General features: G+C 37.7%; 1 protein-coding gene and 1 long non-coding RNA gene across 6 annotated transcripts; one reads left to right on the forward strand and one right to left on the reverse strand.

Annotated features, from left to right (window-relative positions):
* Positions 1-1,560: 1,560 nt before the first annotated feature.
* On the forward strand, positions 1,561-3,218 carry LOC122078650. Its single transcript, XR_006140142.1, has 2 exons — positions 1,561-2,395; positions 2,501-3,218. It is a non-coding gene; the product is annotated as an uncharacterized LOC122078650 (long non-coding RNA).
* A 2,418-nt stretch (positions 3,219-5,636) lies between these two features.
* On the reverse strand, positions 5,637-12,320 carry LOC122078604 (disease resistance protein RGA2-like). Of its 5 annotated transcripts, XM_042644681.1 has the most exons (9): positions 8,865-12,320; positions 8,669-8,774; positions 8,316-8,566; positions 7,253-7,365; positions 7,031-7,119; positions 6,781-6,932; positions 6,440-6,670; positions 6,094-6,196; positions 5,637-6,020 (listed from the first exon to the last, which is right to left on the reverse strand). In XM_042644681.1, the coding sequence occupies exon 1, from the start codon at positions 12,240-12,242 to the stop codon at positions 8,901-8,903; it is 3,342 nt and encodes a 1,113-aa protein (XP_042500615.1). In that variant the 5' UTR covers positions 12,243-12,320; the 3' UTR covers positions 5,637-6,020; positions 6,094-6,196; positions 6,440-6,670; positions 6,781-6,932; positions 7,031-7,119; positions 7,253-7,365; positions 8,316-8,566; positions 8,669-8,774; positions 8,865-8,900. The 5 variants fall into 5 exon arrangements, with proteins under 5 accessions (XP_042500615.1, XP_042500631.1, XP_042500606.1 ...); XM_042644697.1 differs by lacking the exon at positions 6,094-6,196; XM_042644672.1 differs by having other exon boundaries at positions 5,637-6,196.
* Positions 12,321-13,400: the final 1,080 nt, after the last annotated feature.

The raw sequence follows: 13,400 nt of genomic DNA on the forward strand, positions 1-13,400 counted from the left end.
CAATCGGAGATGAAGAACAAGAGGTATGTCAAACTCAACTTGAATCCTTAATAAGGGACTCTAATGTGGAACTTCAAGAAGCCTTCAAGGCCTTGTATAAAGAAAATCTCAAATTAGAGTCTGATAAGAATGAACTTAAAAAAGATATTGACATACTCAATAAGAGAGTGGATACACTATCCTCAAAGGTGAGTGAACTGGAGAAAGAAAACTTCAAGTTGAAATCCACCATTTGCACCTTCATCCAAGGGCAAAGGAACCTTGACAATCTTCTTGAATCTCAAATGAAAGGTCCAAATGAAAGAGAAGGACTAGGTTACAATGGACAAAATCCATCTAGGAGAAAAAAAAAACAAAGTGAGAATCCAAGAAGGGGTGACCAAGGAAACCAACTATCCACCTTTTACATCAAATGTGATTTTTGTAAAAAGACAGGACATTCCATAAACCAATGTCATTCTAGGAAAAGAAAGAACCCCAACTCTCAAACTGAGAGACCAAGAGTTAGCCATGCTTACTACTACACACCCTTAAGAAGGCAATATAGGTCTTAAGAAGACTCTAGACCGATGCCTAGGTATAGAAAATCCCAACCTCAAAGATATTACTCTATTGAGAGGCCCCAAAGACAATACCAAGGGTATGAGAACTACCCTCGGAAGACTTATATAGACCACAAGGAAAATACTAAAACCAAGGATCCTATAGACCTCAAAGATACTATACTCCTCAAAGATCAAATGGATCTTATAAACATCAAAGGACCCAAAGAAACCCAAAGTCATCCCAAAGGCAGAACCAAAGACCTAAAAAGTACATAACCATTTGGGTTTCAGTAGAAAAGTTTGACACTAACAATGATGGACCCATAAGATTATGGGGACCAATGTACGATTAAATTTCTGTTATAGGTTTGCTTGAAGAATAAGGTGGAAGCTGAATGGGTAATCGACAGTGGATGCTCCAAACACATGACATCCAAGAAGAATCTATTCTCAAGCTTACGGGACTATGAAGGATGATGGGTCTCCTTCGAAGACGACAACAAAGGAAAAATTGCTGGTATTGGAAAAATAAGACTTCTAGGTATTTCAATCTCAAATGTTTACTTTGTAAAAAATCTGAATTATAACCTCCTAAGTGTAAGTCAGTTATGTAGCATTGGATACAAAGTAGAATTTAATGTCTCTCATTATTGCATTAAAGATGTAAATGATAATCTAATTCTTAAAGGGTTTAGGAAAAATAATATCTATATTTGTATGCTCGACGAATCAAGTTCCTTGAATGCATGCTTGGTTTCTAACCATAGCGAGTCATCATATACGAAGTTGGTTTTACCAAGCTATCTGTTTGTTCACTTTATTCATTGGAACCCCAGGTTTCACGATTTGAGGACAAAAGAGAAGCAAAACTTGGCAAAAAGTATTGAAATAGTAGTCCATTAGTAGCTTTATGTGGCTTACCATACTTATTATTCACTATCAATGTCCATGAATTCACCACGACATTCAATCAAACGGTTGGGGACCGTAACTGCAGGCCTAGCAGAACACTCCTTAGTAGGTTACAAACTCCCTCTGCCGTTGCTCTGTATCAAAGCTTTCAATCCAATAATCTTCAACTTAGAAGATCTCTGATAATGGCTATTATAAGAAATAGAAGGAACGAGGTAAGAGACGGCTCTCAACTCCCTTTACTTTGCATCACTTTATCAAACATAAGAAATGCATTGCGGAAAAAACAAATCTGTTGCAAAGATTCTGTATTCACAAGTTGTCTGGATTGATGATCGTCATTGGACGATTCCAAGTTTCCCAAAAAGGACAAAATGGAAGGGGAAAACCCCATTCCTTACCTCCTAGGAGAATTATTTTTTCATTGGTTCTTGGAGTTTAATTATTTTCTAGTATAAAATATTCTCATTATTTAGCTTCCTAATATACGCTTTCCTCGATCCTATCAAATTGAAAGGGAGACTAGTAAACTCAACAAAATCTCTTTCACTCTTACTGGGAAACTCTAAGCTTCCAAATCTACCATTCTTTCCTCAATCCTATAAATTTGAAAGGGAAACTGATCGAGGACGGACCCATCAACCAAATCACTGAATCAATTACTATTTCTGATCTTCTCTGCTACTCTCTCCTACCCTTTTGATCCATTAATGGGTAATTTTTATTTTATGCTTTTATAAGAATTTTAATTGGTGAGTTAGTTTCTTAATCTGTTTTTTTTTTCCTTCTACTTTTCTTAAGAGTAATCCCAATTTTTAGAGCTGTTTATTGAGTTCAGTGCATCAAGCTTTCTAGGTTTGTGATGAAACATTAGTAAGTGTTATTGGATCGACTACTCAAGAAGATGGTGACAATTAATACCAGAGGTCGAGGTCGAGGTCAGAAAAACTACAATCTAATCTCTCCTCTCACTAATGGCTTTATTATAAATTGATGCAGAAAAGTTTTAATTTGATCAAATTGCTGGAGTTACTCGTTCACAGGAGCTAGCATGCACTGACCCGCCAACCTATGTAGTGCGCGTTTTCGCTCTTTTTGCCAATCCAAACAACAATGCTTATGGGGGATATATCACAGAACTTAAGGGTCACTTTTTTGCTATTGAAGGGAAGGTACTAGTTGCAGGAGATAGCATTGAAGCAGAAGCAAAAGCCATTCTTCGTGGGCTGCAGTTTGCTCTTGGGCAAGGTATTCAACACATTGGTTTGGTTTCTAATGCAAAGGAGATAGATAATGCTATTAATACTGGAGAAAGGCAAAATTTTCCAAGCCTGGAAAAGATTCTTACAATGATTACTGATCTTCTTTCTGAATTTACTTGGGCTCAAATATTTCATGATAGAATGTCAACCCAAGTGGCTTACCAACTTGCTTTGAATGTTTTACCTAATATGGCTAAAAGGCCTCCTACTGAATTATGTTTAAGGGAACCACCTGAGTGGTTCATAGATGGGTGAACCACCTAATTGAGTGGCTTCTAGAATCCTACATTTGTTTGTGTCATTCTTAGGATAGACAGGTAGAAGGGAAAGGGAAGGGGGGCCAAGGTGTAAAGGGGATTATGTATAGCCTTGCTTTTTTACCACATGATCTGTTGGCACTGAAATTTTTGGAGGGCTTATTAGATTACATTGTTATTTTAAAGGAAGGATTCAGAGATTGTAATTCCATTAAGATGAAAATAGCTTGAAAGTAATGGTAGCATGTCTTATTTTATAGTTCAGAAAGTTCTTCACTGATATGCTAGTTTAACAATTATTTGTCCTCTTTGCAAGGAGAATGTTTTCCATCTCTGAGTGGGATTGCAGTAGCATTGCTCAGTCTCCTTTCAGGTGGCTATTCTTGACTTATTGTACTTGGAAGTCTCCTAGTTAGGGAACCTAGCTATCAAACTTGATTTCATTCTGGAGGATATTATGTTCTCCAGCTTTGTTGCTTCTGGTAAGTTGATAATGACTTATTCACCATTGTTTGATGGATTTCAGTAGTTTCCATTCAGAAAGGATTTGATTATGATTTTTGAGGAGATAGATCCATGATAGGTATGTTGGCAAATCATTCAAGGGTTGTTTTCATTGAACTTATTCCAAAAGTATATGACGTGCTTCTATGCAGTCAGAGTCCAGACCCAGTTTCTAGCTATTTTAAATCTGTAAGCAAGTTCTAGCTTAAGGAGTTCTGTTTTTGGATACATTCATGATTAGAACCATTGATGGGAAGCATGAGCTATGTGCCAGAGGTAACAGAGGATGAGGCTGCTTTTGATGGTCAGAAACCTGACTCCACTGATTGAAATGTCGATTTCTGAATAATACCCAGTTTCGAGAGGATGATAAAGTCATGATTGGACCTCATCGGCCTCCTCCAACATCTGTGTTCTGCTACGGATGAAGATGGGAAAGGTGCAGAGGTGATGATGGGTCTCCTCAGCTACTTGCCAGTTTTGCCGATATCGATGTGGATTCAAGTAATGATGAAGATGCCGAAACAGAAGATCAGAACCAAATCCCACTCGATGATTGCAGAAGAAACCTAATCCTAACAGACAAATGAATCGGATTAAAGAAAGAATCCTGAAAGCTTGTCAATGTGTATTCCGCTGATGAAGTGTATGAATATGGCAAGCCAACCTTGTGACATTGGATGATTGCCACCCAACCTTGAAGAATCCAGGTAAAAAATGAAGTACATTGCTGATGAATTCAATACTAACCAAGCACCTAAAATAGCAATATACCCTTTACTTGATGCATTGTCATATCTTCAAGATCTGGTTAATTGTCAAGTATCAGCTTGACGGATTGAAATCTCACATTTCACAGTTTCTATCAATCTCGCCTTCATCACCAAAGTTGAGGGACTTGAGATTGAGGAAATCCAGAAAAGGCTTGGCAATAGAAGCTGCAGAACAGAACGATAGAAATCAATGAGACCTAGAAACTAGATTATGTAAAAATGAACATTTAAAAGGACAATAGAATGATCTGGAATTGCTGTAAATTATGGGAGCTTCTTACAAGACATGACATCGAGATCTCACTGGGATCTTTAGATCGTAGAATGCAGTAGGAAGTCTCTGGCATTTGGCCAATCCAAACAACAATGCTTATGGGGGATATATCACAGAACTTAAGGGTCACTTTTTTGCTATTGAAGGGAAGTTACTAGATGCAGGAGATAGCATTGAAGCAGAGAAGCAAAAGCCATTCTTCGTGGGCTGCAGTTTGCTCTTGGGAAAGGTATTCAACACATTGGTTTGGTTTCTAATGCAAAGGAGATAGTTAATGCTATTAATACTGGAGAAAGGCAAAATTTTCCAAGCCTGGAAAAGATTCTTACAATGATTACTGATCTTCTTTCTGAATTTACTTGGGCTCAAATATTTCATGATAGAATGTCAACCCAAGTGGCTTACCAACTTGCTTTGAAGGTTTTACCTGATATGGCTAAAATGCCTCCTACTGAATTATGTTTAAGGGAACCACCTGAGTGGTTCATAGATGGGTGAACCACCTAATTGAGTGGCTTCTAGAATCCTACATTTCTTTGTGTCATTCTTAGGTTAGACAGGTGGAAGGGAAGGGGAAGGGGAAGGGGGGCCAAGGTGATTGGGGTCAGGAAAGGGGATTATGTATAGCCTCGCTTTTCTACGACATGATCAGTTGGCACTGAAATTTTTGGAGGGCTTATTAGATTACATTGTTGTTTTAAAGGAAGGATTCAGAGATTGTAATTCCATTAAGATGAAAATAGCTTGAAAGTAATGGTTGCATGTCTTATTTTTATAGTTTAGAAAGTTCTTCACTGATATGCTAGTTTAACAATTATTTGTCCCCTTTGCAAGGAGAATGTTTTCCATCTCTGAGTGGGATTGCAGTAGCATTGCTCATTCTCCTCCTTTCAGGTGGCTATTCTTGACTTCTTGTACTTGGAAGTCTCCTAGTTAGGGAACCTAGCTATCAAACTTGACTTCATTCTGGAAGATATTATGTTCTCAAGCTCTGTTGCTTCTGGTAGGTTGATAATGACTTATTCACCATTGTCTGATGGAATTCAGTAGTTGCCATTAAGAAAGGATTTGATTATGATTTTTGAGGAGATAGATCCATGATAGGCATGTTGGCAAATCATTCAAGGGTTGTTTTCATTGAACTTATTCGAAAAGTATATGATGTGCTTCTATGCAGTCAGAGTCAAGACCCAGTTTCTAGCTAGTGTAAAAATGTAAGCAAGTTCTAGCTTAAGGAATCGTCGCCAGAGCTAACAGAAGATGAGGCTGCTTTTGGTGGTGAGAAACCTGACTCCACTGATTGAAATGTCGATTCCCGAATAATGCCCAGCTTCGAGAGGATGATAGAGCCATGATTGGACCTCGTCGGCCTCCTCCAACATCTGTGTTCTGCTTCAGTTGAAGATGGGAAGGCGCAGAAGTGATGATTGGGTTTCCTCAGCCACTTGCCAGTTTCGCCGATATTGATGTGGATTCATGTGATGATGAAGATGCTGAAACAGAAGATCAGAATCAAATCCCACTCGATGATTGCAGAAGAAACCTAATCTTAACAGACAAATGAACCTGATTAAAGAAGAGTCTTGAAAGCTTGTTAATATGTATCTTGCCGCTGAAGTGTATGAATATGGCAAGCCATCCTTGTGAAATTGGATAATTGCCACCCAACCTTGAAGAATCCAGGTAAAAAATGATGAATTCAATATTAATCAAGCACCTAAATTCACTATTCATACTATGAATTATGAAATGTGAATCTATAGCTTGAATGGAATCAACTATGAATGCAACAAATATGAGCAGTCTGCAAGTGGTTTCCCACCAAAGAAATCGATCATGACCATATGGTAAAATGGAAAATAACACAGAAACTCAACCATGTTCCAGAAAGATGTATGAAGATTTATCAAACCTTGAATTTTGACAGAGGCATATAAACGATTTTGGCTGCTGAGGCTCCTTGAAATAGCAATATACCCTTTACTTGTTGCATTGTCAATATCTTCAAGGTCTGGTGAATTGTCAAGTATCAGCTTGATGAATTGAAATTTCACATTTCACAGTTTCAAATCAATCTTGCTTTCATCACCGAAATTGAGGGCCTTGAGATTGAGGAAATCCAAAAACGGCTTGGTAATAGATGCTGTAGAACAAAACGATAGAAATCAATGAGACCTAGAAAATAGATTATGTAAAAATGAACATTTATAAGGACAATAGAATGTAAAAAAGAGTTAATACTCAGTATCTCACATTGATCTGGAATTTCTGTAAATTATGGGATCTTCTTACAAGACATGCCATTGAGATCTCACTTGGATTGGTTTTGTAAATCTGAGTCTCTGGATCTCCAGATCGTTGAATGCAGTAGGAAGTCTCTCTCGCATTTGGCCAGTATCTCAAAACTGGTAGGAGCAAAGATGGATCATTTATAGATAAGGTTATACAAAAAAATGAAGAGATGCAGCAAATAGGCAGCAAGAAGATTGATCGGTTGATTTACCCTTATAAAACAAACCTCTAACTTCAGCTTCTTAACAGCGCAGAGTCTGCCAAGAACACACATCATTGGATTGGATGCTCTTCCATGCTCTAAGGAGTTCATCATGGAACATAGAGATATTGATTATGGTCAAGGGAATGTTCTAATACAAGGGAATGTTCTAATACACACACAAAAGAAAAAAAAAAAAGTGTAAATTTCAAATTAGAGATGTGGCTCGACCTTGGTGGTGAACTGGTGGTGACAGAGGCAGGCCGTGTTTGTTTCCATCCTACACCAGCTCAAGCATTAGGTATCAAGCATTCAAGTTCTCTAGTATCCTGAGCGTCAAATCCCTAATTAACCACAACCAATAGATCAAAAAATAAATCTAAAAAAAAATTATTACAAGCTTAAAATTCACAATTTGAAAATTAAATTAGATCAAACCCTATAACTAGAGTTTTATTGTTACAAGTGAGCCAACATAGGCTAATTTTTTTATGTAGTTACATAGACCTGATTTTATTGTAAGATCATGGACAGATTACAAATTATATAGGACAATTGTACCGACACACATCTCAGTTATAAGGAAAGACATTACTTCTATATGAGAAAGAACATCAGTAAGCATCAGAAAGCGTTCCTGCATGATTTTGTTTACTTAAAATTACATTGTACTAGTTCTCCAAACTTTTAGATATTGGTCAGGGATATAAATAAGTTTTTAAGAAAATATATATCAATCCAAAGATTGAATGATTCAAATCCAGCTTAACAGCTTTGTATCTGAATGGGGTTTCTTTTTTTTATCACACTGGAGTTCACAAAAAAGGGAAGGAAACATGAAACAGAGTTATTCTGTATTACTTTGTCCTCTAATACAAGGATGAAATAGTAAAGTAAATTGTTAATCCACCACATATAGTTAATCATTTGAAATTTAAGTTCTATCTACCCCCAAAAAACCTACGAATCCAGGAACACTTGTAAGCAACCTGCCTCAGAAGCATTGCCAAGTGTCAATAGAAAAGAAACATGAAGCAGCAACTCATAGAATTACCCGTTATGAACACAATACAACAACTGTTAGTTGATTCTGATACACAAGCTAAGCTAATGACAATTTCCTCAAAGAAGGGAATGGGAAAATGTTCAATTGCTCCACCTTTCAAAATGCTACTAGGTAACAAACAAATGTCTGGAAAGATAATAAAATTCTTTTTATTTCTACCAAGAAAGCATCCTCCAGAAATGCCACAACCAGTTGATAGCCATTGGTGTCTACATGCAAAGAAAATACCTTTGGTTAATGTGGGTTGATCAGCCACAATTTAATGATTCATGTGGAAAATGAGCTATTTCCTCTGCCAAATCATCCTTGCTCCTCCACTAGATCGAGTCAACACACCAGCATGGAGAAGGCCCTATGTGTGGCAATTGACATTGATGCTCTGCAACAAAGGCGGGCGAAAATCTCTCTTGAGCTCAAGAACATAGAATTTTTCTGACATTCTCAGACTCCTCGATCTGCCAGTGTTGAACGCAAGATTACTGCAACATACAGATTGCAATTCAAAATCTCCAGAAATAGGAACCAGGCAACTCGAGAATTCAAAATAAAGAAGCAAACTGATATTTTTATAGTAGACTGACCTGCTCAACCTGAAATCCTAACTAGGAGTAGGTTGGGTTCGTTTCCGTCCAAAATTAGGTATTGAACATTCAAGGCTCTCTGGTTTCTTGAACCTCAAATAACTAACTGTACACAAGCAATCAATCATAAACAAAATGAATAGAGAAAGGAAGAAATAAAGAAAGATCCAATCAAACAACAAATCAAAGAAATCACCTTTCCTCCATGGCCTCTTATTGTGGAAATGTCTCCTCATTTGATCTTCTCGTCATCGAAGAAGATGTTTGGGATGTGCGATATCTTTCTCCAATCTTCCCCTTCCTCCTTTCGGCAACGTTGTCTCAAGGAAGGGCACCTCATGATCCTCAACTCTCGGAGTGCGGTGAGATGCTCCAACTCCTCCTCAGGTATTGACTTGATCTTAGAACAGGTTCGGATATCTAGAATCTCAAGTGTTGTGAGTTGCCCTAAGCCTTGATGTAACGACGAGTAAGGTGATTGTCTTACACGCAACAACTTGAGCTTAGGGAGGAACATGTGGTTGTTTGATACTAATGACTTTGAAAATGAACCTGCGTTCATTTTTAAAATCAACTCCTCAACGTGTAGAACAGGAAGATGGGAGGATAGAGATGATGACATCGAATTCAACTTTGGACACTCCCATATGAACAATTTTCTCAGGGATGTAACCTGGGTAAGGTGTTGGAGAAACGAACTTAGCTTGGGCAATACAGCAAGAACAAGATACTGGAGACATGGCATAAAGACGAACCCTTTCCCTTCTTCTTCTCGTATCCTCACATTCCACTCCTCCAAATCCAGCATTTCCGACAACTGAAATACTTTCAACTTCGGGAATATTGCATCAACTCCAGAGTCACTTTTTGTAACACCATGATTGATTCCAAAAAACTCAACACCCATGAGTTTCACCTTATCCATTCCACCTATTACAAGGATTTCAAGGAATGGTAGTTTACCTAGAGTTGGAGGCAATCGCTTACAATTCCTGCAGTTATAGAGTTGCAAGAAAACTAGATTGGAGAAAATCACGAAGTCTGCATGACTACACATCCAATTAGGGAATGCAACACCAAGATAGTCATTTATTGTTAGTTTCTCAAGGTTTCGATGTGGTTCGAGACTTCCCAGCACGTCTTCCATCCTCCTTGATAATATATCCCCTCCGTCATCAACCTGTGAAACACCAGCTTTTTCTTTTGCTTTTGCTTCTGCTTCTTCTTTTTCTTGGTTGTCAAGTGCTTCATCATCGCCCTCCTCGTCAACTATTGAGACACCCGTATATTGATTAAAATAGAAATACAAAGCACGAAGGTGTTGCTTATTCTTCAAGAATGCCAGCTTAGCTTCATCTCCGTTTTCCACTCTCCCCAAACCTATTATGCGTAGAGAATCTTTAAGGAAGTTGAGATATTTCAATTCTCCAATCTTGCAACCTCCGCTTTCCATCCCACCAATAATGAAGTCTGACAAGCGACGCATTCTGCTTAATCTTCCAATCCCTTCTGGTAAGTAGCTTAGTTGGCAACATTCTGTCAGATCAAGATCCATCAAATTGACCAATCCCCCAATCCCTTCAGGCAGTTTACAAAGATTCGTGCATCCACCAAGGCATAATACACTCAAATTGTACAAATTAGTCACTGATTTAGGTAGTTCTCTAAACCTTGCAACACACAAGTTAAGGTACCTTAGATGGATCAACTTCTCTATCTCATTTGGAAGCTCTTCAAGGTAAGTCTCACCCAAATGTAGTGTCCTCAGACATGTTAAGTGACCAAATAACTCAAAAGAAACTATAGGAATTTTCCCATAGATTATAAGAGTGCGCAAATTCTTCATCTTATAAAGGGAAGAAGGAATCATGCTTATCTCTTCTGTTAATGGAGATAAATGACGAGCTCTACTAAAGTTGGATTCCTGAGCAATAGTATCCTTAGTTGTAAAAGTAAAGCATTCATTTTCTACAAGGGAGTTTGCAAAATTGTGGACAAGATCATGCATTCCATAATATTCTATGATACCCTTCGAATAGTTAATGTTTTTTTGAAAAAATGAGCGTATGACCAAACTATTAAAGCACTCATCACCTACTTTAAACAAATCCCCACAGCCTGTTGCCAGGCTATCACCAAGAAAGCCTTGTGCGATCCATTCTCTGACTGTAGATAATTTTTCAAAGCAATAATCTCTCGGTGTGATTGAACAATATGCAAAGCATTGTTTCAAATGAGAGGGCAAATCGTTATAGCTTAGTAACAGAGCCGGCAAGATTGGTTGCTTCCATACATCACTTTCCAATATATATTGCCAATCTTGTTTTGACTTTTTCAAATGCAAAAGACTTCCCAAAGTCTTTGCCGAAAGAGGCAATCCCTTACACTTGTTAGCAAGTTTCATGCCAATTTCTTTCAATTGTTTAGACTCTTCCTTTTTCCTTCCAAGAAAGGCATAATATCTCAACGCTGCCCAACAACCTTCATCGGACATTTCTCCTAATTTATGTATATATGTGGTACCCATCATGGATGCAACATTCTCATTGCGAGTTGTTACAATAATTCTACTTCCTAGAGAACCACGTTTGAGAGAAAGCCACAATGGATACCACAAACTATGATCCTCATTCCACACATCGTCCAACACTAGTAAGAAATGCTTTCCTTCAACAGAACTAGTCAGTTGACGATGCACAGATTCCCATGCAATATCATGATGACCACCTTGGGAGGCATTAATGTTCCCACCACCACCGCCGATTTCTTCAATAATACGCATGGCAACCTTCATTTTATCAAAAGGTTTAGACACATGTACCCACATTCTCTTGTTGAAATGGTTTTTCACCCTATCATCATTGAAGACCAATTGGGCAAGTGTTGTTTTGCCCATACCGGCCATGCCAGCGATAGAGATTATTATTTTGGAGACTTCTTGATCATCAGAAACCATTTCTTGTTGAGTACTACTGCCCTCGCTTACCAACTTGCTTATTATGAAATTTTTATCCTCATCACGACCAAATACTTCCGAGACATCAACGATGGAGCTACTTTCTAGATTCCTTCCGCTTGGCTCATCATATTTGATGATTTCATTTCTAGAAATAGTAGTTTCAATAAAATGAAAATTATCTTTCCGAGTTGCAATTTCATCTACCCTTTCATTTATCTCTTTTATCCTATGACCAATGTCATGGCGCAGACCAATTTTCTTGAAACTAAAGCAGCAAGGAGAAAACAAGTTGCTAGGGGGGCATACCTTCTTAGTCAGACTGATGCTGCTAACACCTTCTATTTGAGATTTGAGAATTTCAGTGCTCCACTCATCCAACACATCATCAATGTCATAGGCTACGTCTTTCAGATCTTGTAGCCAAAGCCGCACTGAATTGTCCTTGATTTGCCTCTCTTCAGCATCCTTGAGCACAGCCTGGATTTTGGTGAAAGTATGGGACAGCTTTTTGACTTCTTTTTTCACACCGACGACCAATCGGACCTCTTGTTCGACCTCCTTCTGGATGATGGTGCCCAATTGTTGCATGACACTGGAAACAAGAGCATCAACCATTGTTGATAATGATGATGGACTAGCAGCGAAAGAATGAATGAAACTAAGAAGAAGAGACCAAGAAAATTGTATCCGACGCTCCGGTTCAAATTCTGGAAGTCACATTTATAATATCGGATCTCATCCTTCTTAGTGGAATTCTAAGGATGAAATTGTGTGGAAGGTCACATCAATTAGAGGGAAATACCCCCCCTTTGCTAGCTGGCCCGGATCATAAAAACATGAAAAGAATGGACCAACTAGACGACATTGAAAAATGGAAAAGTAAGGACTGCGGAGTGAAGTCGATCTAGTGCTAATAATCAAAGCTATAATTGTGGAGGAAGGTGCGTTGGTTTATTGGTTATGTGACAGCATCTTGTTGTCGATGGAAAATATTTTAAAATAAAAAAGAGGGGAAAACTTTCTAATAACATAATAGGGTGTCTAACGGTTCAGTTCAAGTTACGTATAAGAGCGTAATTAAACTTTTGTTTTGATTTTTATTCGGTTTCATATTTGATTTTGATTCGGTTGAATACTAATTGATTGAAATTTTTTAATTTTTTGATAAGAGTACTAATTGATTAGATCAACGAGGGATGCTCTGGAAGGTGAGAGTTTATGATGATATAAAAACCTAATTACAAGGTCACATTATATATTACCACATTTCTCAAAGAATAAATAAAAATAAAAATGGAATTATCCAGTGTCTCCTATCTTTATCTCTCTTTTTTCATAATGAAAATAAATATCTCATTTGATAAGATAGGAGAGATATAGACGCAAGAACGATACAAAGCCTGGCAGTATTTTTTTTCTCTCTTTTTGAGATTAAAATAAGACTTTGAATAAGACTTGATTTGAGGCATTTAATAAGACAGACAAATATAGGTGAAGAATTTAACGCCTAACTAACTTGGCACCTCACAACTGGAGGCATTTAATAGAATCAATTCAACGTAGCTGGACACCTCGCAAATCCATATCTACAAAGGTGAAAGACCACTTGTCGCCATCCTTAACATGTCCCAACTCCCAACTGATTTTACGTACTCACTTGGCTGATGATGCTTTATATTCAGTTATGCTTATTTATTTTGGATGGTCTTAAATTTTGACTCTTATTTTTTTACTTCATAACCATAATTTTTACTTGCTTTTTTTTTTTTAATA

Source organism: Macadamia integrifolia, chromosome 1 (assembly GCF_013358625.1).
Source record: "Macadamia integrifolia cultivar HAES 741 chromosome 1, SCU_Mint_v3, whole genome shotgun sequence".
Taxonomy (NCBI): domain Eukaryota; kingdom Viridiplantae; phylum Streptophyta; class Magnoliopsida; order Proteales; family Proteaceae; genus Macadamia; species Macadamia integrifolia.

Coding starts and splice junctions, on each gene's coding strand:
- LOC122078604 (XM_042644690.1), bottom strand. CDS start 12,242: ATGGTTGATGCTCTTGTTTCCAGTGTCATGCAACAATTGGGCACCATC.